Source organism: Rhinocladiella mackenziei (genome assembly GCF_000835555.1).
Source record: "Rhinocladiella mackenziei CBS 650.93 unplaced genomic scaffold supercont1.1, whole genome shotgun sequence".
Classification (NCBI taxonomy): Eukaryota; Fungi; Ascomycota; class Eurotiomycetes; order Chaetothyriales; family Herpotrichiellaceae; genus Rhinocladiella; species Rhinocladiella mackenziei.
The window spans coordinates 776,010-800,576 of record NW_013550604.1 but is presented as its reverse complement, the minus strand read 5'-3'; the positions used below and the strand labels follow the sequence as shown (position 1 = coordinate 800,576).

Genomic DNA, 24,567 nt, shown 5'->3' with positions numbered 1-24,567 from the left:
GTCTCAGGCTCGCATAGACCTGCATCAGGCGACGATGCTGCCGTTTGGTGGCATGCGGAGGTGGAGTAGGGATGCGTATAGCATCTCTAGTCAGTAGACGGGGTCCGGGAACGACCGAGGCTGCTTGTCCTCGTTGTTCAGCAGACCATAGTACCATGTAATGTCGCGGCCGTCGAACTCGCGGGTGTCAAAGCCGTTACCCAGGAAGTTGAAGCGATTTTGGGATAGATAGTCGATATCAAAATCTTCGAAGCGAGGCTTTTGCAGCACGGTGAGGTAATGAACACGCGAGCCGGGCCAGCAGAGCGGCTTGCGGCTGGAGTCGCCGTTCTTGAACCAGGAGCTACAAGGACCCGACCAGGCGGTGCGCTTGAGGTACAGGTCGGCGTGGCGGGTAAAGGCCTCGGCCACGGACCCATTGACGCGCACGCTCTTGATGTCCTCAGCCTGCACCTTTTGCAGTACCTGGACGATGTAGTTGGTGTACGCCTCGACCATGGGGATCACGGAGCCGTGGCCCAGAGGGCCGTACGGCCCAATGAAGATGAAGTAGTTAGGCACATCCGGCACCGAGAGGCCCAGGTATCCGACGACGTCGACCCCGTCCGCGAACCTGTCCTGTAGGTTCTTCCCCTCCACGATGACCGGGAACGTCGGGCGGAAGCTCGTGTCGAACCCTGTGGCGCAGATAATCACATCGACGTCATGAGCGTTGCCCTGGTTGTCGACAAAGCCCGTACGAGTGACTTCCTGGATCTCTTTCGTTAGGACCGTCGTCTTATCCAGCGTCAATGTCTCGAGAAACCCGTTGCCAGGAGTTGGGCGGCGGCATCCTACGCCAAAGTTGTTCGGGATCAGTTTGTCCATAAGCTCGGGCTTCTGCATAAGCTTGCGCTGCATCTCCCGTGTCGAGTACTCTCGGGCTTCTCGCGCGTCGTCAGAGCCATTGATGTAGAATTTAAACCGCACGTTCAACTCTGACTCGATGGCCTTACAATACGATAGATAGAACTCCGGGTCGTCTCTGAACTTTTGCTGCGTCTCTTTAGAATAGTGGAAGTTCTCCCCGTTCGGCCCAGCATACGTAGGTGCGAACCCGGCCGTGACCCAGATAGGCGACCGTGCCACGACGTACAACTGGTCGACCTCGTCGACAATGGTCGGCACCACCTGCACACTGGAGCTGCCGGCCCCGATCACCAGAACTTTCTTGTTGCGTACGTCTAGAGTCTCATCCCAGCGTGCAGTGTGCAGAAGATGGCCCTGAAATTCCTTCAATCCTTTGATTTGTGGCCATCTCCAGTTGTTGAGCACGCCGCCGCCGTGGAGGAAAAAGTCGCTGTAGTCCACAATCGTGTCGGACGGGTCATTGTTGCGCTGCACCTTGACCTTCCACTGGCCCTGGCTCTCGAGCCACTCGGCCTCGACAATCCTATGATTGAGCCGCGCATATTTGAGCACATCGTAGTCCTCGGCCACCTTGCGGAAGTACTCGTAGATCTGCTTCGAACTCGAGTAGTATCGCTCCCAGTTGGGCGATTTCGCCCAGCTGTACTGGTAGCAGACACTGGGGATGTCACATGCGCACCCGGGATACCTATTCTCCAGCCATGTCCCACCGATGTCGTGATTCTTCTCGTAGATGACCAGTTCGACATCTTGCATTTGTTGACGAAGCTGATGGGCGAAGTTAATTCCGCTGCAGCCCATGCCGAGGAAAATAACTTTCAACTTGCGTCGGGTCCCCATGGGGCTCTCCCGGATCTGATACTTGACATTTTGTCCATTGAGATGACGGTGATGGCCGTTTTGAAACACAGATTCCGGTTTCTCGTTGCTCGACGACTGAAGCGCGGGTATTGAATCTCTGTTCAATGTATGCTTAGGCTCTGGGAAAATTGCGTCTTCTGGACCAAAGTTGGCCCCGACTGTTTCCTTGTCGGCGATCGAAGGGGCCATTTGTAGAATATTTCGAACTATCTAGGAGGCGAGTGTCGATGGGAAAGCTTGTGATCCTCCATGGAAGAAGGGGAAGAAGGTCATACAGAGGAGATTCAACAACGAAAACCAAATTCGACGCCTTACAATAGGAGCCCTCGGCTTTGGGAGAGTCGATCGGCAACAACAAAACTCTACCGTTGTAGTCAGTCTATGCTCTGTAAAGCCGATTCTACGGTCAAATACGGTCAGCCCCTCATCGCATGACAACGATAGACCCGAGGGCCGCTGTGTATGAGTCGTGGGCTCGGCAACAGGAGAGAGTGGGCGACAAAATCCGCGGCCGTTCTGGTCGCTCCCTGCTCGGTCTGCCGAGATCTCGGTTGGGAGCTTTTGATACCTTCAGCGAAGCTCAGAATGAGTTCTATGATCGACTAGATGCTTTATACTCTGTCCACGCATCTGTATCGGGCATTTGATTTCCCAAAGCCCAGATTCCCAGTGATGAATGCTCCCTTGCGCCGACAATCAATGGAAGTCAGATATGTTTTAGTCTATGCAAAGTATTGACTTGGATTGACGAGCAAACAATGAAATATTTCTATTTGAAGTACCAACGTAGTCTCTGTCTATAATCCTAGCATCAATCCGGGACGTCCGCTCGTAATAATGCGTCCAGCATCTAGATATTCGCAGAACTCTTGGTAGACTCAGGCTTCACTTTCTGCAACTGTCGTCTGATGACTTTGCCACTGGGGGTGCGAGGGATCGTATCGAGGAAGTAGACCCCGGCCGTCAGCCACTTATGCTTGGACAGTCGGCCTTCAACAAAATCCTGGACTTCTTTGGCAGTTATCTCCTGAGATCTGGGGGCCCTGACCACGAATGCTTTTGGATACTCGCCGTCTTGTCTGAGAGAGGATCAGATGGATGTATCGGCGGTGTTTCAATTGATGACTCACCTTTTCTCGCCGACCACAGCCGCGTCTGCAATAGCTGGATGGGTCAAAAGCGTCTGCTCGATTTCTGCTGGCGCAACTTGGAGACCCTTGACTTTGATAAGTTCCTTTGGGTGGACGGTTAGTAAAGCCCATAGTGCGAATAGGCGACATGTGGGGATAGACGGATCAGACATTACCTTTAAACGATCCACAATGTATAAACATCCTCTTGAGTCAACGTAACCCACGTCACCTGTCCGGAGCCATCTCAGCCCGTCTTCGTAGACAATCGCCTCCGCGGTTTCCTTGGATCTTTTGTAGTAACCTTTCATGATATTTGGGCCGGCCACCCAAATCTCGCCAACGATGTAAGGAATATCTGCTTGGTCAAAACTGTGTTCCGGCACTGGGACGATTTTGGCTGATAGATTGGGATTTAGCCATCCAATGGAAAGCCCGTTATCCTCGTCGTCAGGGGCAAATCCTGTCGCTGAGCAGGTTGTCTCAGTCATGCCCCAGCCCTGCTTGACCTGGACGCTCGGCTGCAGGTGAGTCTTCTCGACTAATCTGCCGATATCTGGATTTAACGGCGCAGACCCCGTAACGACCGACTCAATTGCCTTTAAGTTGAAATGTCTCGCTCGCGGATGCTTTGACAAGGCCACCATTAATGTTGGAACGCCTGTCAAAAAGGTAATGCGGTAGATATCGAGAAACAAGAGATATCGTTCAATGCTGTAAGACATCATGATAAAAACCTTGACGTTCATTCGTGCTGCTGTTATACAGTAGTACATTTGACCCTGGCTTCCCCGTCAGTACCATATATGCCTATATATTCCTCTGCTGCTAGTAGCAACGTAGATACTTACGTAGGCATGAAACATTGGGAGAGGAGCTAACCATCTCTCCCCTGATCGGTTAATTCGCTCTTTCCGCTCCTTTGCACGGGGGTTATCGGCCACCATGTTCCGCTTATATATAACCTGGAGTGAATTTGAGATAATGTTATAATGTGAGATCTCGACACCTTTAGGAACACCCGTTGTTCTGGACTCATAAAGTTAGTACATAATGTCCTCATAGGAAGTATTGTAAAGCTAGAGCTCTGAAAATGACAATGAATCTAAGCGTACCCGCTAGAGTAGTTTAGTACAGCAGTGGCTTCTTGGGCCTCTCTTGCACTAGAGAAAGTTCTCCAGGTCCATGAGGCGCTTGCATCCTCTGATGCCCAGATTTGGGTCCAAGAGGGTAGGCCACTCTGAGTACTTTCATCCTGCGGTTCAGCCAACTCGAACACTCTATCCGTTGGAATGCCTGCTTGGCCAGCGGCCTGTAATGCAGTGGTGGCTCCCGCAGGGCCAGTGATTATCAGACGCGCATCGGAATCCTTCAACTGGTAAGAGAGTTCTGCGACAAGTCCATTAGATTCAGCTTCCAGTCATACAAGGTTAAACTATTGACAGAGAGACAGATACTCACCTGTAACAGAGGCACTGGGGCTACAGCCTGTAAACACGCATCCTGCAGCCACTACTCCCCAAAACAGAATGGGAAAATAAAGCGAATTGCCCGAATACAACAACACCTTCTCATCCGGCTTCAATCCGAGGTCCTGTAGTCCCTTCCCCAGTCTCTTGACAAGGACCTCGGCCTGTCGTAAGTTGAAGCATCGTTCGGGTCGATCTGCGTCGAAATACTGAGGGCGAGACCGCAGTTCTTTGCTCCCAGATGAGAAGATGAATGTCGCCAGATCAATTGGCGGGATGTCCACCTTGTACGGCGAGTCGTATCGCCTTGCCATGACTAGAACTGACAACACCTAAAGACCTCAAAGTCACTCCAAAAGACCAGAGCACTCAAGAGATGTCATGGTATGTTTTGATATGTTAGCACTAATAGCGGTGGAGCATGAATCTCGGGTAGGATAAAGAATATCCGAATCTCGGCCTCGGTTCTCTCGACAACCTATCGCCAATCCCCGTTTGACGCCGCTGTTTCCAAAGGTTGATTGGGCGCAAACCCTCCGACGAAATGTCAGTAGTCTCCAACCAGATTCTCCCAGTTCAAACTAATGTACAAACAGAAGAACGTCCCCCAAGGAAAGAGAAGAGGAAAAGAGTCGAGACTTTTCATGAAGCGGAAGACCGTTATATCATGGAAGATCGCAAACACTCTAAGGCCGAACGCTACACGACAGATTTGTTGGAGATTCCTGGGATGGCGTTCGATGTGAGCGTGCCTGATCCCAAAGAGCGGATTCAAGTGTATATCGATGCGTATCGCAAAAGCGATCCTGCGAATCACCAGGTATGTACTCCATGGTTGAAAATCAGACTTTCCTTTCAGAGCTCTTGTGTCTGATACGTTTTTGCGGGTGTTAGGGGTTTGACGAAGTTTTTATGCGCGAGCATATATCGGTTGTCAGTGCCACGAGGTCGGCAGACAAGGCGGCAGCAGTGTTTGAGATGAAGGCGGCACCTGTGTTTACGAACCGGATGGGCAACATGCACGGCGGCGCGGTCGCGATGATTCACGACATGTGCACCACCATGACCGCCGCGCCATTGGCAAAGAAGGAATTCTGGTGGTTTGGCGGAGTATCACGGACGTTGTCGATAACGTACCTCAGGCCGGTGCGGAAGGACATGGAGCTCTCCATCGAATGCGAAGTCCTGCAGCAGGGCATGCGCCTGTCCACGATCCGCAGCCAGATGCGGAACAAGAAGACGGGTGCTCTGCTTTCAGTCGCGGAGCACAACAAGGCCAGCATCGACTTTGTGGAAACCACAGGACGATTATGATTGTAACGAGCGGGAGCGTGTTCAACTTCCACATTCGTTACAGAATAGAGCCTAGGTTTAAGAGAAGACCCTTTGAACTAGCACAGAGGACACGGACGATTCCAGGCTGTGTCAGCCCATCTCTCAATCGATGAGGAAGAGAGCTCAACATATGTATATCTCCGGCTCTACTTGACAACCTCGGTCAACAAGTCCTCTGGCCATCTTGCCTCATCCACTCCATTACCCCGAGTACCAACATTATAGCCCAGCTGTACTGTATCGGGAGGAAACTGTAGGACGGGCTTAGGCACTCTAAAAACCAGTCCATTCAAAGCCTCGGAAGTTCGCTTTTCGAAAAAGTCGAGATTGAGCACGGTTTTCTCTTTCCGCATCATTTCGATGTAGCGTGGGATGGTATAGTTCATGCTGTGGTAATGTCGGAATACCTGTCTTCCGTTTCTCGTCCACACGTCGTCCCATACATCCGGAGGATATTCGCCAACTCTGAGAGCAAGCCACTGATTATAGTAGTTGAGCGATGTGTCAACCAAGTAAGAACCGCCATGAAGCGCTTGCTCCATGAGAGCTTGGAGAACGCCACAGGTTCCAATAATCCCGGTGCAGTAGTCAGAGTTGGGGAAGACCGGAGTGACGGCTTCATCGTTTCCCATGGCCCGTCCATAACCAATAGAGACTCCCGAGTGAGCGTCACTGATCGGCTGCCAACCGCTCCTGTGGGAGAGCGGACCGTCCCATCCAAAGCAGTTCTCCCGAACGTAGATGATGCCGCGGTTCCTCTTTTGGACCATCTCAAATACCTGGTCCTGACCGAAGCCGTATTTCACAAACACGTCTGGCCGATAGCCGTTTATGACGACGTCCGCCTCGAGGATCAGGTTTTGGAGCTGTTGTCGGTGGTCGTCCTTACGGAGGTCCAAATTGCAGTTCCACTTGCCCCAGTTTAGATCAGGTTGTAGACCTGAGAAGTCTGGAAGGTGAGAAGCAGTCACTCTCATCACGCTGGCGCCAAGTTCCGCCAGGCCTCGACCAATTGCAGGGCCTGCGATGACTCTTGTCAAATCGACAATCTTCAGACCTGCAAGAGGTCGTCTGGAGCTGGTAAAAGAGGTGGGCTGCCACCATCCGGCTGGTTGCCGAGACCCTTCGTGCTTTGTCACACGATACAGATCGACCGCAGAGTTGACCTGTCCTTGGGGACTGTTAGAATACTCCTCAGCGCTCAAGCATATTGTAGCAGCTTCTTTGAACTGCTCTCCTAAAATGTAATCCCATTCTTCAGCGGTTTTCTCTTTGAGACGTTCAACGAAGGGTGTCCATGAGTCCTCCACGGTCATGATCTCGGGCATGTCTTTCGGAAGACCAGCACCCTCGAGCGATGGGTCTGGGTTGAGACTCCCATGAATGTGGAACCAGCGGTCGTCTTTGGTCTTGTAAATGTTGTACGCTGCTCGACGGTACAGCGATGATGCCATGTGATGGAGGTCGCAGTTTGGAAAGTACTTTGCATACTTTTCTGTCAGGTCACGGACTGGAGTGGGCGAGATAGGGGTAGTAAAATCCGGGTTGACCTCTAGGACTATGGACGACATGAAGAAGAGCTGTGCATGATCGGTGTTGATGGTGATCTCCTTGGGGCTTTCGTTATACTTCCTCCCAAGGAGAGCATTGATCAGAATTGCTTCTAGGCCTTTCAAGGAAGCCACACTCTCCGCCAACCTCCAGTTGATCGCAATACTAGGAATTTCTGATCCCTCGAACTTGACGTATTTGACGAGATCCTTGCTCTCCAGAGGCAAAGACTGACGCAAGCGGCCTCCTAGAATCCCATGCTCGAGCAGCGTTTTGCTTTCCACTGGGACTGAGTACGGTTTCGCCTGACCGGATATCGTTGTGCTTGTCACCATTATGAACGATTCAAAGGAATTTTCATGTAGCAAAATATGAAGGCGCGGCTATGACCATTAAAATAGAACGCGTCCATGCTTGTGCTTAGCTTGTGGGCTTTGTTTGTTGCCATTCGGTGCCGAAACGCGATAGGCATTACCAATCCCCGGGGTTTGTTCGGCGGGGACGTCGCCTATTAGGATCTTGGAGGCTCGTGCATAGAAATGGGGGGTCCAGTTGGATTGGGAAACGTCGCTAATTGGCCGCTCTTTGACTCGAGAGCTTTGTTTCTCGGGAAAAAAATCTCAGCGGGCACCGAACTTTGTGAAGAGGCGACGAGTACTTTTTCTCCTGCCTTATTGGCAAGTCTGGCTTGTAGTGACTTTATATTAAAGTTCTGAGCCCGGCGAATCTACAACCATACTCCCAAATCTTGAGAGAACTTCTTCTCGCCAACCCTCCGTTCAGGTGGGAAACATCTCTCCCTGTTCTCCTGGCGAACTATTCTGAAAGCGTTTCGTCCCCACCATGACCCGAGGCTAATTTGGTTGCAATCCAAGCCATCGCCGGCGACACCCTCGCCCTGAACTCTCCCAACATATGGCTCATTTAGTGACTTGCTCGAAATCGCAAGAGACAACGTCCCCTGCAATGTGACAATAGGTCTCTGTTGGCAACTCTGGACCTCTAATTCCTTCTGCGAGAGAACTGGAACAACACAGGTTTTGAACAATAGGAAAGTACCTTTACTTGGAAAAGGGTTATCACCCCTATTCAGGATATAGGGAAAGAGGAGGGGGTCAACCAAGCATGTATAAATATTAGCAACCCGGCGGGACCGGTTGCAGAAGGATAGAGCATTCAATACATCTCAATTTGCACCACTAGCTTGACAATAGGCGTCAGTCCCGTCGAAGATAGATTCCTACTGCTTACGGGTCTTTGACTTGATATTCGCGTAAAGCAGGCCCGTACGAAGGGCCAGGTTGCTTTGCCATTTCTTGGCCTAGGGAGGTCAGAAGACTTCAAGGAGAGACCTTTGAGCAATTGAGCGAAGAACTGCGGCTCCAGCACGCCCCTGTGTAGTCATTGTTAGGGGACATGTTAGCTTGATAAAGTCGAATTATTTGCGCTCGCGCTGGAACATATCGATTCTTGGTGGCTAACTTAGGGGACGTAGCGGTGAAACACCCTTCCGTCCACCATATTGACTTCCACAACTTGGCCAGCAGTGCGAGGACGATCTCCACAAAGCAGACAAAGCCACCGCCCGCAAAGTTTCCCAGCAGGTCTAAGGCCGGAATGAGCCTGCTGTCCTTCGGACCGAACATGGATAAAACACCGGACACGACGGTGTAATTGATGTCGTGGCCGGCCATGTCTCAGTATTTGCCGTCCCGTCTAAATACTGTCATACGAGCAAGAATGAGTCCAGGGTTCAAGGCCGTCAACGTCCATGGTCCCAATCCCTGCTTTTCCAGGACGCCGGGTCGAAACGGGTCGATCAGTGTATCAACCTCTTTGGCAAGATCCTTGACCAGCCTGATGCCACCTTCGTTCTTCAGGTTGACCTGAATCGAGCTCTTCTTGCGTGTCAGGAGATCGGATGTTCTAACTGGTACGTCATTGACTGTTGCCCGGTCAAGGCTTAAGACACTAACACCCCCAGTCCGCACACAGAAATCCAACGAAATGGCCTATATGTCAAAGGAAGAGGATCAGTCCTAAGAATGGCCAGACGGTGGCTTCTGGTGCCTCTTGCCGAGGGCAAGTCCAGCAAGTTCAACGACCATGATTCCTGCTAATGGGGTTTCTGCGACCATTGTTTATGTCTGAAAGGCGGCAGACTCTGCAGGGTCCACACTGAAATAGCAGGCATTCCGGCTGCTCTGTACACGGGTCCATCTCGGCCAAGCTGAACAGAGGAGATTCGCAGCGACTATGCAATACTCGAACCCAAAACCAACTTTGGGAGTCGGACTTGTTTGCAAAATGTTGAAACCCATTTGATAAACCTAAGTTCGTTCTATTGTTGATCTAAAGACGCTCTGGTAGCCATTCCAAAAAGAAGCAATGCGGGATGGGGCTCGATTTTTTTCTTCATTTCCTTTTTGTCTAACCCTCCCTATATCTCTACCCTATTGTTAGGTGGATCCTATAAAACTGCTTCATTGGCAAGGAACCTCTCGGGTATATCTACGTGCCGTGCTCTCAAGTATTCAGCCAGATTCTAACACCAGAATAATCAGCCACTTTGTCTCAAAGGCACAAGACGAAAGTGGTGGCCTAGCGCATCCATCTTGACTGAACTGCTGACGCCTGCACCCAGAATGCCGTGAATGACAAAGTGAATAGCTTGGATCCGAGGAAACTCGCATCGCTCGATGTCCGTTTCCGGCGTTATTTCTCTCGCAAGGAGCTCTAGGATCATAATGTTAGAAACGCCAATGGCACGTCAGTGAAGGGAGAAAAAAAAGAGGAGGGGGGAGGAGGTGGAAGAGAGAAAGAAAAAAAATAATAGGCTACCAACTTACGCCGAAATTTTTCAGTAGTGAGTAGACTTCTGAGCCAATCATACTTCTCAGACTCGTAGAGACCGCGGGGAGTGAACAGTCCTATGTTAACATTCGCGCCCTTGTCCCCACTACGAGCAAAGACTGCTAGCCCCAGCGGAGCCTTCACGTTTGGACCGAAGGAGGACATTGGCACGGGTTGCGCTGGTTGATAGTCCAATTGATTTGGCAGCTGGTGGACTGGTGTATAAGCTTGGTGCAACGGGACAGAGACGCATTTTTCGTCATCTTCGGCTGAGAAGAAGTAGACCCTCTGCTGGACATGTTTTTGATTGATCAGTCCTGGAAAGTAGGTACAGATCGATTTTGGCTCAGCGGTCCGGAAGTCCAGGTTGGGAGTGAGGCCTGGGAAACCTGAGAGCTGGTTACTCATTAAGGGGCCCAGGAAGCGCCCGGCCGACAGGACCTTGGGATCTTTTGCTTGGGCAAAGACGCGAAGCTGCAAAGTTGATTCCAGCTGGCTCTGCGGATCTTCCTTTGGGGTTCCATAAAGCTGGAAATCTAGGACCTCATATTGGTTCCTTTTGAGCATTCTCCGAGACATGATCTCGAAGCTCCGAGCCTTCTCCTTCGTATCAAGCCCAGTAACATAAACAGAAAACTCAGCTTGATAACCCCCTAGCGCCATAATTGCAATCTTGAGAGTCTCAGGAGCCAGCATGCCTACCGAGCAATAAGTTAGAGTTGATTCCGGAGTGACCTCGTAAGAAATGGAAAGACCAACTAACCAGAGAGACCAAGACTTAGACGTACCCTTAAACCCAGAGACATAGACTCGATCTGGGCCAACTTGCTCAAAGCATATACGGGAGAAATCAGCGACCACATCGGGGTTGAAGTAGAAGATCCCCCGCAGTTCATAGAGGAACTGACCTCGTACGGTGTCGATCGTCACGCTAGGACAAGAATCAACCGACGTAATGTACATCGTAAGCAGGGACAAACTCATAGAAAGTCATACATTCCATTCTGATTGGGCTGTTTTTGAATGATGCTTGTACCATCTACTGCAATGGCCGCGATTGGAAATGACAGGTCATAGTAGTTTGGGAAGAGAGTTTGAAACCCTCCGAAGTTGCCTCCGGTCTAGACCAAGGGTGTGAAGGTCAGCTCAGCCGGATGATGGATCGTAGAGGGACAACATACCACGTAGCAACCACATTCTATCAAATGTCCAGCTACTAGAGAACCTGCTAGCCTGTCCACTTCAGTCCGGTGCCAGTTGTGCCACCAGGCTGCTACTCCCATGACCTTGAATATCCCTCATTTGTCAGCTTCAGGTTTACCCAACCAGAAGGGGAAAAAAAGAAAAAGTGCAAGACCTCATACCGTGCTTGCGTCAGTACATCTCCCGCAGATGACGATGTCGGCCCCATCCTGCTGGCCAAGATGATCTCCGGATACTTGCGCCTCCAGCTCTCGAAGTCGCCCGTCGCTCGAGTGAGGGGCTGTATCTCGAGGCCATCGATCTGTGAGAACAAGTTGTCGCCAACAACGTAGGCGACTTTCTTCTTGCTGCCCCGAGAAAGTAAAAGCTTTTGGACCTCCTCAGCCAGTCCCCGTGGATTCAGACCGCCGGCGTTCACGGCGATCCGAAGGTGTTGATTCTTGTAGTCGATGTACTCATCGAGGGCCTCGCGAAGTGAGTACAGAAATCCAGGCTCATAGCCGCCTTTTCTACCCGCACGAGCCTGAAGTGCCCTCGAAGCCAAATTGAACTGAGAAATGTCAGTATATCCAGGCTCGAAGATTCAATTTTCCCAGATTTCAATACCTCTGACAACCAGTCTCCAATGATGGCATCAACTATCGTATCGCCCTTCAGCATCAACTTCAAAGCTGTATTTTGTTCAGCTATCCTTTTTGACTCTCAGCGGCGTGGGCATAGCACTCACCGTCTAGTCGGTCACCGGTGGACCCGGACACGTTACCGACCAAGATAGGCCTCGATCCTTTGCCAGGAATATTTGCAGCCATTGCGGATGCTGTATACTCCCAATGGAAATTTTTGGTCAATTAAGATGAGGAACTTGCATCAAGTTCGAAGCTGATGGCTGAAATAGTACAATGAACAAAAAGTCTAGCATTCAAAGCTCTTTGTCTCTCTCTCTCTCGCTTGGCCGGATATGAGCCCTCGCCGTGACAAGGCTGTTTGCTTCGGCATTTGGCTGCCGACGTGGTGGGCGGCCCCGCCTCACCGACTCTGTTGCCGAGGGTCTCAATCCAAGTCTATCCCCCAGTATTCTGCCCGACTTGTCCTTAAAGACATGTTCCAACACGGGATCCCGCTTATGTGTTACCCCATGTCGATGATTGAATGCTGATATTGAAGCCTGCATAAGTTTCGAGTTCGTTCGGAGATTCAACAGTCGTCTGGTATAGGATACCAATCTAGAGAACCATCTGGTTACATTTTTCTATCCACATATAGCGCCGATTGCTATGTTAAACACTAATGCGGTAGGAATCCCACGCAATCTCTCCTTCGACGCATGACTGGGGGCGTATCCGGGAATTTCACTTTGTGACATAATTCTTGATCCATTCGATGATCATGGCATCGGTCTTGATACGGACAGCTGGATCAGTTAATTTGGATCCAAGAGCATAGACATGTAGCTGGGCCCATTCAACGGTCAACTTATACGGTAGTCCTGCTCTGTAGCACAGCTCCGCCCATTTTTCCGAGTCAGAACGTGCAAATTCAGCGCCACCTGTGAAGATGAGCTGGGGACTGAGGCCTCTGAGCTCTTCTGGCAGGCGGTAGAGAGGGTTCAAGTCTGAAGAGTCTGGGGGGCGGCCTCCAAGAAATAGGGATGCGAGGAGGGGGACCGCTTCGTTGGCCATCAAGAAGTAGTCACTTTCAACCGCTGGGTTCCCTCCTTCGTGAGCTTTCAAGGTCATGTCTATCCAGGGAGAGATCAGGACCGTCGCTGCTGGCTGGGGCAGATCAAGCCGCTTTAGCTCGAAGCCTGTGAGAATACAGAGCCCACCTCGAACATGCCCGTCAGTGAGAGACCTTCAGAAGATGCTAAGATACTCACCGCCGGCGGAATCACCCATAAAAACAACGGTTTCAGCTGCCACACCGTTGTCAAGTAAGTGCCGATAGGCTTGAATGAAGGCGTTCCTCTGTGCTGGGTGGCTTTCCTTGGTTGAGAGCGCTGTTATACACTCTTCAGTCTCGGAGCTCGGACATGACATTCGCAAGAGACTCACGGTATTCCACGGTGAAGAAGGCCAGATCAAGATTTGCCTGTGCCGAACTTGCAATCCACCGTTCCATGTAGTTGACATACATTCTCGCCTCACCACGGGCGTAGCCTCCGCCGTGTGCATACAGTACGACGCATCGTTGCTTTTCATCCACGGGCCGTGCATAGTCGGAAAGTTCTCGCGTACCAGGTATGAGGTAGGCTGGCACGGTGTCATCTACTCTGCGAGCTCGCTTTGGAGAAAGGTTTCCCACCGGCAGTCTGTGGGTCAGATCTGGAAAGGTCAAGGATGCCGCCGCGAGATAGGCTCGTTCTATCTGAACTCGCAGTGGCTGATAGACCGGAAAGTGCGGAAGCAGCAAGCGTCGTAGAAGGACGAGAAAGACTTGAGACAGAAACGAATGTGTGAAGAGCAGTGAGCGCAGTGGATGTCTCAGCAACAGCAACACAAGCCTCGCCATAATGTAGGGAGAGTGAGAGGCTTAGATATGGCTCGTTGATAATTCAGGATAAGTGAATTGGTAGTCGTGAAGTGGGAAACGGATTGGACTTAGATGCGTTGGTATACACCGAGGTTGTTGCTCGGGCCTGTGGTGCGGTGCGGGCAGCCAGATATCTTTTTCCATTTCGGTTTTCAAACGGCCCTATTAAAATAAAGAACTTAGTATTCCAAACGGCCGGCGCCGATGCCACGACGACTTGGAGCGTTGATACTACTACTTCTCGTCAGGTGGGCTATCAGCTCATCTACGGGTGTTGAATTGCCATGAACTTGCTTTCATGAGTGCTCAGACGGTTCTTCAAGCAAGGGGATATTCCCATTGGAACAGCAATCATTGCCTTTTTCCGAACGCTATCTGAAGCAGTGTTTGTCGTGATCGGACAGAACGTTTAACTCAACAGATTGACCGGATCTCTGAGGCAAGAATTACCAGGCCTCAATCCCCGAAATAGTCTTGCGTGCTGGAGTAGCGAACCCAAATCAGACGGTGGCACAGGAATCGTCGGAGACAGTCCAAGAAACACATAATGATTCTCTAGCATATATGTGGCATATTTGTGTGGTGATGGCATGCCTCACAAATATCGATGTGTTGAAAATCGAGCGGAGGAGCATAAAATCTTCAAAGGACGAGATAGCCGCATAGAAAATATGGGTATGGGAAACCAAAAAGGATTTTCTCAAAGTCAAGAAACCACAGATTGGACGATAGTAGTGTGAAATAGGAAAATCAGAGTTCAAGGTTTCTGTCAAATGCATCAATTCTCGGCTACGAATTTTGACAGGCAATGTCAATGGTACCAAAAATTGACATGGCATTATCATCGCCAATTGAGTGCAGAGTCGGAGTTTGCAAGCCTGAGGCCCAGAAACAATACTCAGAGCACCTCAAATGCCTGCATCCATCTGGAAAATGCCATCGATAGCGGCCTACAATGGAGGCGTCTCGCCCATGATTGGTCTCATCATCCTGTAGCTCATGAGTTAGCATCTGGACGAAATCCATAAATGCATGATCCTAACTTACATGGCTGGATACCGATCACCTGGAGTCTCCGTCTTGTCAACTGCCTCTCTGAGTGCTTTGACTTCTTCAGGAGTCAGCTTAAGATTTGCAGCAGCTGTGTTTTCTTCCAAGTACTTGATGGTTCTGGTGCCGGGGATGGGAATGATATCTTCTCCCTGTGCCATTAACCATGCTATGCTAACCTGTGCTGAAGTTGCACCATGGCTTTTCGCAATAGATTCGAACTTTGCTACCAGATCCATGATCTTTTTGAAATTTTCTGGAGAGTATTTTGGAGTGACGCGGCGGAAATCGTTCTCTGGGAGATCCTCGAGGGATTTGATTTGGCCGGTTAGAAATCCTCGTCCGACCGGAGAATAGGCAACGACAGCAACCCCGAGCTCGCGGCAGGTCTTCAGAAGGTTTGTCCTGTCGGACTCGATATCAAGCACAAATGGATTATATTCGACTTGGAGAGCCGCAATTTGGTGCACAGCGCAAGCTCGCCGAAGAGTCGAAGATGAGACTTCCGAAAGACCTAGGTATCGAATCTTACCCTCACTATTCAAGGTCCGTTGTCAGTAATCAAATCCTTCCATTTCGAGATGATGAGGTGTTGATATACTTCTTCAATTCTACCATCGCCTCGACAGTCTTTTCAATCGGGGTCTTGCCGTCGACTCGATGACAGTAGTAGAGGTCAATAGTTTCCACTCCTAGAGTTTTCAGGCTCTTTTCGCAGGCCGATCTGACATATTCAGGGTCGGATCTTTCAAATTGTTGCTTCATCTCCCAATCGAAGCCCAATCCGAATTTTGTTGCGAGGAAGATGTCCTTCCGTTTCCCAGAGCGTTTGAACCATTTGCCAATGATTTCTTCGCTATCAAAGTAGATGTCCGCGGTGTCCCAAAAAGTCTCGCCGATGGCGTGTGCATGGTCGAGGAGAGCGATCTTGTCTTCTTCAGTATCCTTTTGTCCATAAGCGCCACCAATACTCATAGCACCAAAACCGACGGCACAGACTAGGGGGCCATTACGACCCAGGACTCTCGTTGGGACTGGCATGTCGAACTGATCTATAACTCTCTGGCTTGAGAGGAATTGAAATGTTAGGAGGGAATGGTCATCTATATATGTACATTCCAAGCATTTTGGTGTTGGGCAAGTTTGTCATGCGTCAAGGGAACTGGCTAGGACGAACGCGGACGAAAATCATACAATCTCCGCCGGAGCGTTGTTTCACCCGCAAGGAGACACAGGGAATGGGTGGGGTCATCAGCGAAGTGGTATCTAGGTGGGGTTGGACCTATGCTTACCAGTCAATCAGCGTCCATACTAGGCGAGGTGCCCAGTCGCATTCAGCCTGGCCTTGACAGTGTCTTCTTCACCCCTTCAAAAGAGTAACTTCCACTCCGTATCTCCCACCGCCCTCCTTTCGAACAATACAACGCTATCATGCGATCTCGCCCACTCGTCCGTCCTCACAATGTCTTTCAATTGTTCATCAAATCCCGTAAACTGTTTATTGATACATCACGTCCGACCACGGCCGTCCTTTGGTTTCGGGTCGGAGATGGCAGTCACCAAAGAGAGGAGGCAGGCCACCACACCCAAAACTAGATCTAAGTCTGGCTGTGGGACTTGCAAGTATGTTTCATGACCATTACCTAGCGAGCTCGACAAGATCCGAGGATATCCTGGCTGGTTCCTACGGCGGCATCGTCGCCAGAGAGTGTTTATGCTGATATATTAATTTGCAGGATTAGGCGTGTCAAGTGCGACGAAGGATGGCCTCCTTGCAAGAGATGTATAGTGACAGGCCGAATATGCGACGGATATGGTGTCTGGGGGGGCTCCTTTTAGCCTCTCTGGACATCATTCAACATGTTCCAATTTTGACCTGCCATGCAGCACCTTATCGAGGGATCGCAGTGTCACGAAGGAAGAACAGACTTCTTTCGAATTCTACAAATTGGAGGTGGGCGTCAAGCTGTCCGGAATCTTTGAGTCAGAATTCTGGAGGAGGCTTGTTTTCCAGGCCAGCTCAGAAGAGCCCGCAGTCTTACACGCCGTTATTGCACTTGGGTCGGCCTACAGGAGTGAAGGTTTCAATGCGGATCCCATTGAAAACGACCCTTCACACGACAAAATACTCATGGACAAGCACGGAATTTTTGCATTGCTTCAATACAACAAGGCCATTTCTTCCCTACAATCCCTCATGAACAATACTGACGTCCGCTCCTTGCGCATCACGTTGATAACGTGTATGATATTCATCTGTTTCGAGTTTCTCCGACGGAATCTCAACACTGGAAACACTCATCTCCAGAATGGGCTGAGGCTTCTTCGCGAGGTCCAAAGTGAACATTGTTCCAAAGATGCCAATGTCTTATTTGTCAAAACGCATCCGGAATCAGTGGACAGCTACCTTGTCGAGGCTTTTACACATCTGAACGTTCAGTCTGCATTGTTTGGACAAGGACCACAATACATTTACATCACCCCGCATGCAAGCACATCCATCTCTTTTGATCCGATTCCACCAATCTTCGACTCGGTGCAAGAAGCCCGACGACAACTAGACAAGACTGCTGAACGCAGCGTGTTACCTCGCCAAAAATTGTTGCTCGACTTCACAGCAGCAAGAGACAAGCCACAGCGAGTTTGTGCCGCAACAACAACTGCTCAAATCTGGACTAACTTCATGGCTTCAAGTATATGAAGCCTCCGCTGCTTATTTGAAATCCAAAACGAACCCTGGCGTCACGCTCGGATATGCCATTTTGCGCATGTACCATACAATAGCCACCATCATTGTCTCCACTTGCCTCTCATCAGGGCAGGAGTCCGTTTTCGATTCTTACACATCCGATTTCATCTCGATAATACTACAATCAATTGACCTCTTCCAGAAGGTGGCCCAACACCTGAAATCGTCCCCCTCGGCAACTTACTATCTGCGTCGAGGGATTTTCACCGTCGATATGGAGTTTATCCCTGTCCTCTTCTATACCGCTCTCAAATGTCGCGTTCCACGAATTAGACGACAAGCAATCAAACTGATTCTCAGTGCCCCGCATCGAGAAGGTATCTGGGACCGTCGTTTCACAGCTGCTGTTGTGAATCGCGTCATTGAGCTTGAAGAGGGCAATTTCTACCACCGCTTCAACATTGGTGACTTTGACAGGTTTGACGTTCCAAAGTCAGACGAGATGGTGTTACCTGTCCTGCCAGAATCATCCAGACTGTATGAGGTGAGGGTAATTCTCCCCAAAGAGGGCGTAGCCAATGCGATTATCCAGTGCAGCCGTCGTCGTCATGAAGGAGATGGCAGTTGGGAAACCAAATTTCACAATCTGAGCATGCCGTTATGAGTACTGCTATCAGAATCATGGGATAGTCAAGCGCTGCAAAGAGGGTCGAGATCAGACAAACACAGACTCTTAAACCCTAAGTCTTGGAAGAGAGATATATATCCCACGTGGGCTTTGAGACTAGACATTTGCTTGGTTTACATTGAATGGCTGAGACGAATCTGTGGGCCCCCCTTAAGCCGCCCTTCTTCCATGTTGGGGATCGGGCATATTCGATTCCCTCCTTGGCAACCCCCGGGCCCATGTCTACTGGGGCCAATCTCAGAAAATGTGGCGCTGATCAGGCTGCCAGCCTCCAGCCTCACCTGGACCCCAACCAAGTCAAAGGTCCGCTCGACCTCCTGACCTCCATCAAGATGCGACCTTCATCTTTCGTCGGCATGACATCTCTTAAGACATATCATCAATATGAACAAAGTCTAGAATAACTGGTCTCATCGCAACATGAGTCACTGGCTCAATCGCGTTCGCTCGGAGCCTACCTCTGCGCCCGCAGTTATTAGCGGCGCCCAGACATGGCCGCCGCAAACTCCTCTGACTCCTGCGATGGCAGTCAAATTCAGGGATCCAAATGCTCCAGACTATCGCTATCAAGTCAATCAGAAATGTATCTATGAGCGCCGATTGCCCGGGGGCTCCTATATCACCGCCCACGTTCAGCGCCTCCAGTCTGGATTTTACGACAGCCCCGTCATTCACGAGGAACGTATCGAGAATGTCCGTTTTGTTGCCATTAATTTCGTCTTCCACCCTAGTCGCACTACCTTCCGCTTTAAGTCGGCCGAGATCGACATCGCTCTTCACCACACCGCCGAGGACAACAAGAATCCCCTCCAGATGGTTACGGGGATGGTGCCAAGTAGACACACGAGTCACGATCATGGCACTCAGACTGATAACATGCCCAACGCACTGGCCAAAAGTACTGGCTGTCTTCCAAGACCTATCAAACCATCTCGTCCAAGGTTCCTCCGCCATGCGCCTCATCTGCTTTACGGAGCCATCAGCCCGGAGACTTTGAATTGGAATTTCAACCTCGCTGGCTCTTTGGGTGTCTCTCAAGGCCCCGCTAATGCGTCTATCAAACCCTCTTACGGTGTCAAGAGCAGCTACAAGGTGTATGAAATGATGAAAATCCAGGGTTCTGTCCGAACACTGCGATCCTGGTATGGCCACGAGTATGACATTGAAGATGGAGAGATGGTTTGGACCCTTGAGGAAAACAGGCTTCAAAAGTCCGGATTGCCAAGAGAATTCACATTCGTCATGCTACTCACCAAAGGCAGTGGCGGATTTGAAGAGACTGGCGACGTCAGGCTTGAGATCGATGTCCACCCCAAAGTTACTGGGAGATTAGGAGCAACCTACCCAAGCCTAGTGACGAATATGCATCAATTCCGACCTTTTAAGAGTGGGATCTTGGATCTTGATCAAGAAATCGGCCAAGTATTCGAGCCCCAAATCAAGGGGAAAGGCTTCAACTTTGCCAATATCGCGAGCAGCTTCGACGATTTTGTTTTCCTCCCAGGCACGACATATTCGACATCAGACAGCGGTATGCCTCAGTCGCCAACCAGTGGCGGTGGCAGTGCTCAACAGCAGCAAGCGCAGCAGCAGTCTCCCCAGGGCGGTAATCGGCAACAACAGCAAAGTTCAAAGAACCACCCAGCCCTTCCCTCAGGCGACACGACGCTGAATCTGCGCGTGTTCCTAGAAACATCCCGCGGAAGTCCTGTTCCCTTTGCCAACCAAATGATACAGCAGCAATTGCCTTATCTAAATCTTAAGCCTCCGTCCCGCCACCCTTCCCGTACGCAATCACCGCTTCCTCCTTCCATCAATGGCTCGCGCAACTCGACACGGCGCACAATAACAATTGCATCGACAAAGTCTCTGCGCAAGCGACCTTCTCGATCCGAACTTTCAAAGGAATACCACTCGTCGCCGGCGGAATCGAAGGCGCAACAGCAACCACAGATCGTCCGTGACCGCGACCATCCAGTCACACGAAGAGAAAGGACCGCTCCCACTCCCACCCGCCCTTTTTCGTATCAGGAGGAGTATCAAGACGAAGAAGAGGAATATCATCGAGACCACGACCACGGTACTCAGGTGTCACCGCTCCGTAGTTCGCAACGCAGTTCGCCGCCTGAGACGCTCGGCCGGTCCAGCACAGAATATACCACGCCACCGTCACAAGTTTCTCAGCCTGTACGATTACCACGGCAGTCAGAGCAGATATGATATGCGCATTATCTTACCTAGATCTGGGTTTCTCTGATAGTTGCCCCTGGGAGTGGAAGCTTCGGTTTTGACTGTAGCGATTTACTTGAGACATCCCCGTCATTATCGTTATCGCAAGTCCGCTTTTCAGGTCCCTTCTTTCTCTTGCATTACCAACTAGTATTGTGCCTCTCATTTTGCAGCGCAATGCAAACAAGCCATGATTTATCCCAGCCACTCGCCTGCAGAGGGAACTTCTACTTCACTCTGGAATTTGGTTGGGTTGATTCATCGGTCGATAGTCAGGTGCTTATAGCGCTACGAGTCCACTACAAACCACACCTGTTCTCGAGACTCGCATCACCTTCTTTCCCATTACTTTCCATGCCCCTCGCCAGCATCTATTTCTTTCTTTGCATTGAGGCATTTCAGCAATGCATGAATCGCGCCCACGCCACTAAATGCTGCCTACTCCAGTCCTAAACCCGCAGCACTACCATCGATATGCGGTGGCGCCTGTCTGTCGAAGGGTATATTTGGTCAGACACAGAACGTCAGAGACATTGGCGATGATTGCTGCGATCAGGATGCCCAGACAGCGCTTTGTAGTTTGGCGGTAGATTGGATATGACCTAGATGAACATGAGGCAGTGGTAGGGGTAGATTCCGGGGCCAGAGAGGAGCATGGCGATATATCCGCCGGCGGCGTTGGAGGTGTCGAGAATGATAGCATAGCCGATGAGCACTGATACGGGGGATGAGAAGCAAGCAGTTGACACGCTTGTGGAGATGCTGTCAGAGAGTCAGGCTATCAGGGGCTACGGTGGCGGTTGCCAGTACATTGACGGTGATTGTGAGGCAGTTGGCTTGGAGGCAGGTGTAGCTATGATATGGAGACGAAGTGTCAGCGAAAGCGAATGCCATGTGTTTACCATTTTCTCAGGACGTAGCGGAGGAGCGTTCTCACCCGAGGCTTTTTATTATGGTCGAAAGAAATGTGCCAAAGCCGAGCAAAAGCAGCGATGATGGAAACAGCGACAATGCCACCAGATATACCGGCGGATCACTGAACGTGACCGTATATATCTCTTTTTGGAAGCACCATCTGGCCCTTCATACAGCGTATCGTGCCGCTTCATTATCTGCATAGCATTGGTATAGTGATCCACCAGAGTCCGCCCATGACGAACAGCCAACGCCAGAGCTCAAGACTCGCTCGTGTCCCAAGTTGCTAGATACCGTAAGCAGATGGATCTCCAAAATCCACCAGAGAAGGTGGTGTCGCGGAACGGCGATACGTTTGGCTTGTTGATTCTTGTTCCAGATGGTGGAGACGGGGAAGATAATCGACGGGAGCATTCCTGCTTGGGGCATCCCCAAGAGTAGTCTGCAAGCTAGTGCTGGATGGTAATTCTGTACAAAAGCTCCATTCCGAGCCGTGGAGACAATCGGTCTAACAATTGGCGGCGCCGAATTTCTTGATCGAGACAACCCATGATCTGAAGCTATAGTCTCAGTCTCAAGTCTTGCTTGAGCCGCATTCAGTATGGTTTGCTCAACTAGTAACAATGCCGCTAAGGTGACTGCCACGGAGAAAATTTGATATGTTTGAGGATAGGATTTCTGCTGGGGGTGTTCATCGGTTTGGTTTCTTCGCAAGCTGCGGTATACGGTAAGGATATTGTCCATTGCGTTATTGTCCTCTAAGAACGTCCTGACTTTCTCGGTGTGCTGAACACGTCCGCAGAATATGGTTCTGCCCGGCCAGAAGATCGTGGCTAGATGGGAACTCTTTGGTCCCCCATCCGCTTCAAACTGGAAGTCCTATGGAAGGGTTGCCATGGCCTCCAATAGTTAACTATGCAATGGCGTGGGATTGATTTGTATGACTTCAAATCAAGGCTTTCAGACACCGATGATCTGAAAGATCTTTGCACGGTAAATATTCATGCTCCCCCCCGGCGGAATCTTCCAAGGGTCGTGGATTTACGAAGTCGGGGCCAAGATCGAGGTCGATATAGTCCAGTGGCCGTGGCACGTTATTCCTGTGAACTTGAGTGAAAGGAGGCCGGTTCACACACGTAGATTGAAATCTAGAACAGATCAGTCTTGGCTGGTCTTTCCTGATGACACACAAAATCGTTATGGGTATATTTTACTATAGCTGTACCTTTGACCATTTCGGCAGCTATGCTTTGGCTTCTATGTACCAGAGCCGGTTATGAAATAGAGTGACACTAAGGGCTTTCTGTCGCTGACGAGATGATTGTCTAATGACAATCTGCCAAACAAATCGATTAAGTGTCCTCAAATGCATGATGTCACGATTGGAACCCCGTGTCGCCAATATCTGTATTAAATGCTCTCGCCCGGTCAAGAATGATGGTCCCAATATACCGGTGGTAGATCGTGCAATCTTGACTGACTGCACCTCTTCTCGGCACTTCGACGCTGGCGGATCTGACGGGATGTCTGACATGAGTGCAGTTTTCCTTGATGGAGGAGTTCCAGAGGAGACTGCAATAGGAGCGTAGACTTTCGAGGGTGAGATATCCGGTTCGTGTCGAGATTGGACAAATTTCACTGATCCCCATCAGTGTGATCCTTGAGAATCAAGCTCTTGCTGTACCGTGTCCACGAGACTTAATGATCAACCGGGATTCAGGCCTAGCAAGGGGATCGAGCAGCGCGGGAAGGTAGAGGCTTGATCGCAGATATATGGAGAAGAGAAGAGTTCCGTGGATTCCTGCTGGAGCCAGAATAATGGTTATTCCCCCGACAAAATGTCACCATTTAGGTCAGTCGTTGAAGCAACTTGAGCACAAGATCTTTGGCCATAGCACCCTCCTCCTGCAGAAAGTTCAAGAACTCCTCGTCTTTGACGATAGTCTCAACGTGGCAAACAACGTAGTCGGATACTAGACTTCTCAACTTGTCGATCCCATCGTCGTAATCCATAGTGTTTGCATAAGTATACTTGAGCAATTTGACAATATCCCCGGTCCTCTCTCGGAATAAAGTAAATCTTGACAAAGTCAGTCGAAGTTTCTGGAGGACGAGCTCCTGTAGAGCCTTGATGATGTACCGATCCGAGAAGACGTATAGCTTTGCGTGACAAAGGAAGAGAGTGGTGTAGTCCTCGCAATGGTCCATGTTAGCGCGTGGTTCCCACGGAGGCATCTCGCTCACACGTGCTTTGCTTTTGAATAAACGCCAAAGATCCGTGTGCCTCGAAGGGTTCCTGCTCAGAGGTTCAAAACTCATGTCAACGTCCGGCTCTGCCTTCACTGGGATGTCTTCATCTTCAGGTAAGGGCGATTCAATTCCGTTTTCGTCGTACCAACCGCTCTTAATTTTGGCGCTCTTGCTCTTCCAGCTTTTCCTCGTTTTCTTCACCAACAGTCCCCATTCCTCTGCCGAATCAGCTGTTCCAGAACCTGCTGCGACTTGGCCCGATCCGCAGACAGGTCCGTACAGAATGGTGTCCGCCGAGGGAAATGTCACACCTATATTGGATACAGAGTAGTCGCCGGTGTATGCAAACTCGAGAAAATGGATGAAGGTGTCCTCCTCCATGTCCTCCAAGTGGGCACATCTCTCTCTTGATTCGGCCATGCCACCTTCAACCAGAGCAGCTAATGTTTCGGAATGTTGCTTGATTAATCCAGAATGAACGTAAAATGATCTCTTCGCAGGACCTATGAGGAATTCAAAGGGATACGAGTTAACGAAACTGCTGAGCATTAGTTGTCTAATCACTTGTAGATCGGGATGAGGTTACCTTGGGTAAGGGATAGCCATGGCTGGCTGCGGTCATGCTGTAAACGACTATCATTGAAAAGTAATAAAAATCCCTGCCAAACTCAGCGTAAGCTCACAATATATACACCGCTATCCAAGTTCATGACGGGGCGCAAATAGGGTTTGTTATGTGCCTGCAATTGAGAAGTACAAGTGGAGGGAGAAGAGGGGGGCCCTAATCCGTACAACCGAGGGTTGACCGATATTCAGCTGGCAACCTGTCTCGCAGAGGCGTTCACAAACTATGACTAAAGACAAGAAAGTCTTTTACCCCAGAAATCGGCCTTTTGGCTTGAAAGA

The 24,567-nt window shown here is 50.3% G+C and overlaps 11 protein-coding genes across 11 annotated transcripts; 3 read left to right on the top strand and 8 right to left on the bottom strand.

The window, feature by feature from the left end:
* Window positions 1-90: 90 nt before the first annotated feature.
* On the bottom strand, window positions 91-1,959 carry Z518_00286 (uncharacterized protein; the record flags this gene model as incomplete). The annotated part of the gene is made up of 1 exon (XM_013420889.1): window positions 91-1,959. One exon carries the CDS (start codon window positions 1,957-1,959, stop codon window positions 91-93), a length of 1,869 nt encoding a protein of 622 aa, XP_013276343.1.
* A 661-nt stretch (window positions 1,960-2,620) lies between these two features.
* On the bottom strand, window positions 2,621-4,683 carry Z518_00285 (uncharacterized protein; the record flags this gene model as incomplete). Its single annotated transcript, XM_013420888.1, has 6 exons — window positions 2,621-2,849; window positions 2,901-3,004; window positions 3,077-3,682; window positions 3,752-3,929; window positions 4,016-4,289; window positions 4,362-4,683. 6 exons carry the CDS (start codon window positions 4,681-4,683, stop codon window positions 2,621-2,623), a joined length of 1,713 nt encoding a protein of 570 aa, XP_013276342.1.
* A 230-nt stretch (window positions 4,684-4,913) lies between these two features.
* Window positions 4,914-5,683, top strand: Z518_00284 (uncharacterized protein; the record flags this gene model as incomplete). Its single annotated transcript, XM_013420887.1, has 2 exons — window positions 4,914-5,189; window positions 5,264-5,683. The coding sequence occupies 2 exons, from the start codon at window positions 4,914-4,916 to the stop codon at window positions 5,681-5,683; spliced, it is 696 nt and encodes a 231-aa protein (XP_013276341.1).
* A 167-nt stretch (window positions 5,684-5,850) lies between these two features.
* Z518_00283 (uncharacterized protein) lies at window positions 5,851-7,590 on the bottom strand (the record flags this gene model as incomplete). Its single annotated transcript, XM_013420886.1, has 1 exon — window positions 5,851-7,590. The coding sequence occupies one exon, from the start codon at window positions 7,588-7,590 to the stop codon at window positions 5,851-5,853; it is 1,740 nt and encodes a 579-aa protein (XP_013276340.1).
* Window positions 7,591-8,502: 912 nt separating this feature from the next.
* Window positions 8,503-12,120, bottom strand: Z518_00282 (uncharacterized protein; the record flags this gene model as incomplete). The annotated part of the gene is made up of 11 exons (XM_013420885.1): window positions 8,503-8,576; window positions 8,631-8,861; window positions 8,988-9,267; window positions 9,840-9,991; window positions 10,105-10,806; window positions 10,897-11,039; window positions 11,105-11,229; window positions 11,290-11,341; window positions 11,473-11,861; window positions 11,918-11,982; window positions 12,039-12,120. The coding sequence occupies 11 exons, from the start codon at window positions 12,118-12,120 to the stop codon at window positions 8,503-8,505; spliced, it is 2,295 nt and encodes a 764-aa protein (XP_013276339.1).
* Window positions 12,121-12,660: 540 nt separating this feature from the next.
* Z518_00281 (uncharacterized protein) lies at window positions 12,661-13,819 on the bottom strand (the record flags this gene model as incomplete). The annotated part of the gene is made up of 3 exons (XM_013420884.1): window positions 12,661-13,136; window positions 13,188-13,307; window positions 13,363-13,819. 3 exons carry the CDS (start codon window positions 13,817-13,819, stop codon window positions 12,661-12,663), a joined length of 1,053 nt encoding a protein of 350 aa, XP_013276338.1.
* Window positions 13,820-14,790: 971 nt separating this feature from the next.
* Window positions 14,791-15,931, bottom strand: Z518_00280 (uncharacterized protein; the record flags this gene model as incomplete). Its single annotated transcript, XM_013420883.1, has 3 exons — window positions 14,791-14,830; window positions 14,888-15,427; window positions 15,492-15,931. 3 exons carry the CDS (start codon window positions 15,929-15,931, stop codon window positions 14,791-14,793), a joined length of 1,020 nt encoding a protein of 339 aa, XP_013276337.1.
* Window positions 15,932-16,671: 740 nt separating this feature from the next.
* Z518_00279 (uncharacterized protein) lies at window positions 16,672-18,243 on the top strand (the record flags this gene model as incomplete). The annotated part of the gene is made up of 3 exons (XM_013420882.1): window positions 16,672-16,706; window positions 16,778-17,535; window positions 17,585-18,243. The coding sequence occupies 3 exons, from the start codon at window positions 16,672-16,674 to the stop codon at window positions 18,241-18,243; spliced, it is 1,452 nt and encodes a 483-aa protein (XP_013276336.1).
* A 444-nt stretch (window positions 18,244-18,687) lies between these two features.
* On the top strand, window positions 18,688-20,487 carry Z518_00278 (uncharacterized protein; the record flags this gene model as incomplete). The annotated part of the gene is made up of 1 exon (XM_013420881.1): window positions 18,688-20,487. The coding sequence occupies one exon, from the start codon at window positions 18,688-18,690 to the stop codon at window positions 20,485-20,487; it is 1,800 nt and encodes a 599-aa protein (XP_013276335.1).
* A 1,092-nt stretch (window positions 20,488-21,579) lies between these two features.
* Z518_00277 (uncharacterized protein) lies at window positions 21,580-22,155 on the bottom strand (the record flags this gene model as incomplete). The annotated part of the gene is made up of 1 exon (XM_013420880.1): window positions 21,580-22,155. The coding sequence occupies one exon, from the start codon at window positions 22,153-22,155 to the stop codon at window positions 21,580-21,582; it is 576 nt and encodes a 191-aa protein (XP_013276334.1).
* A 1,104-nt stretch (window positions 22,156-23,259) lies between these two features.
* Window positions 23,260-24,267, bottom strand: Z518_00276 (uncharacterized protein; the record flags this gene model as incomplete). The annotated part of the gene is made up of 2 exons (XM_013420879.1): window positions 23,260-24,199; window positions 24,248-24,267. 2 exons carry the CDS (start codon window positions 24,265-24,267, stop codon window positions 23,260-23,262), a joined length of 960 nt encoding a protein of 319 aa, XP_013276333.1.
* Window positions 24,268-24,567: the final 300 nt, after the last annotated feature.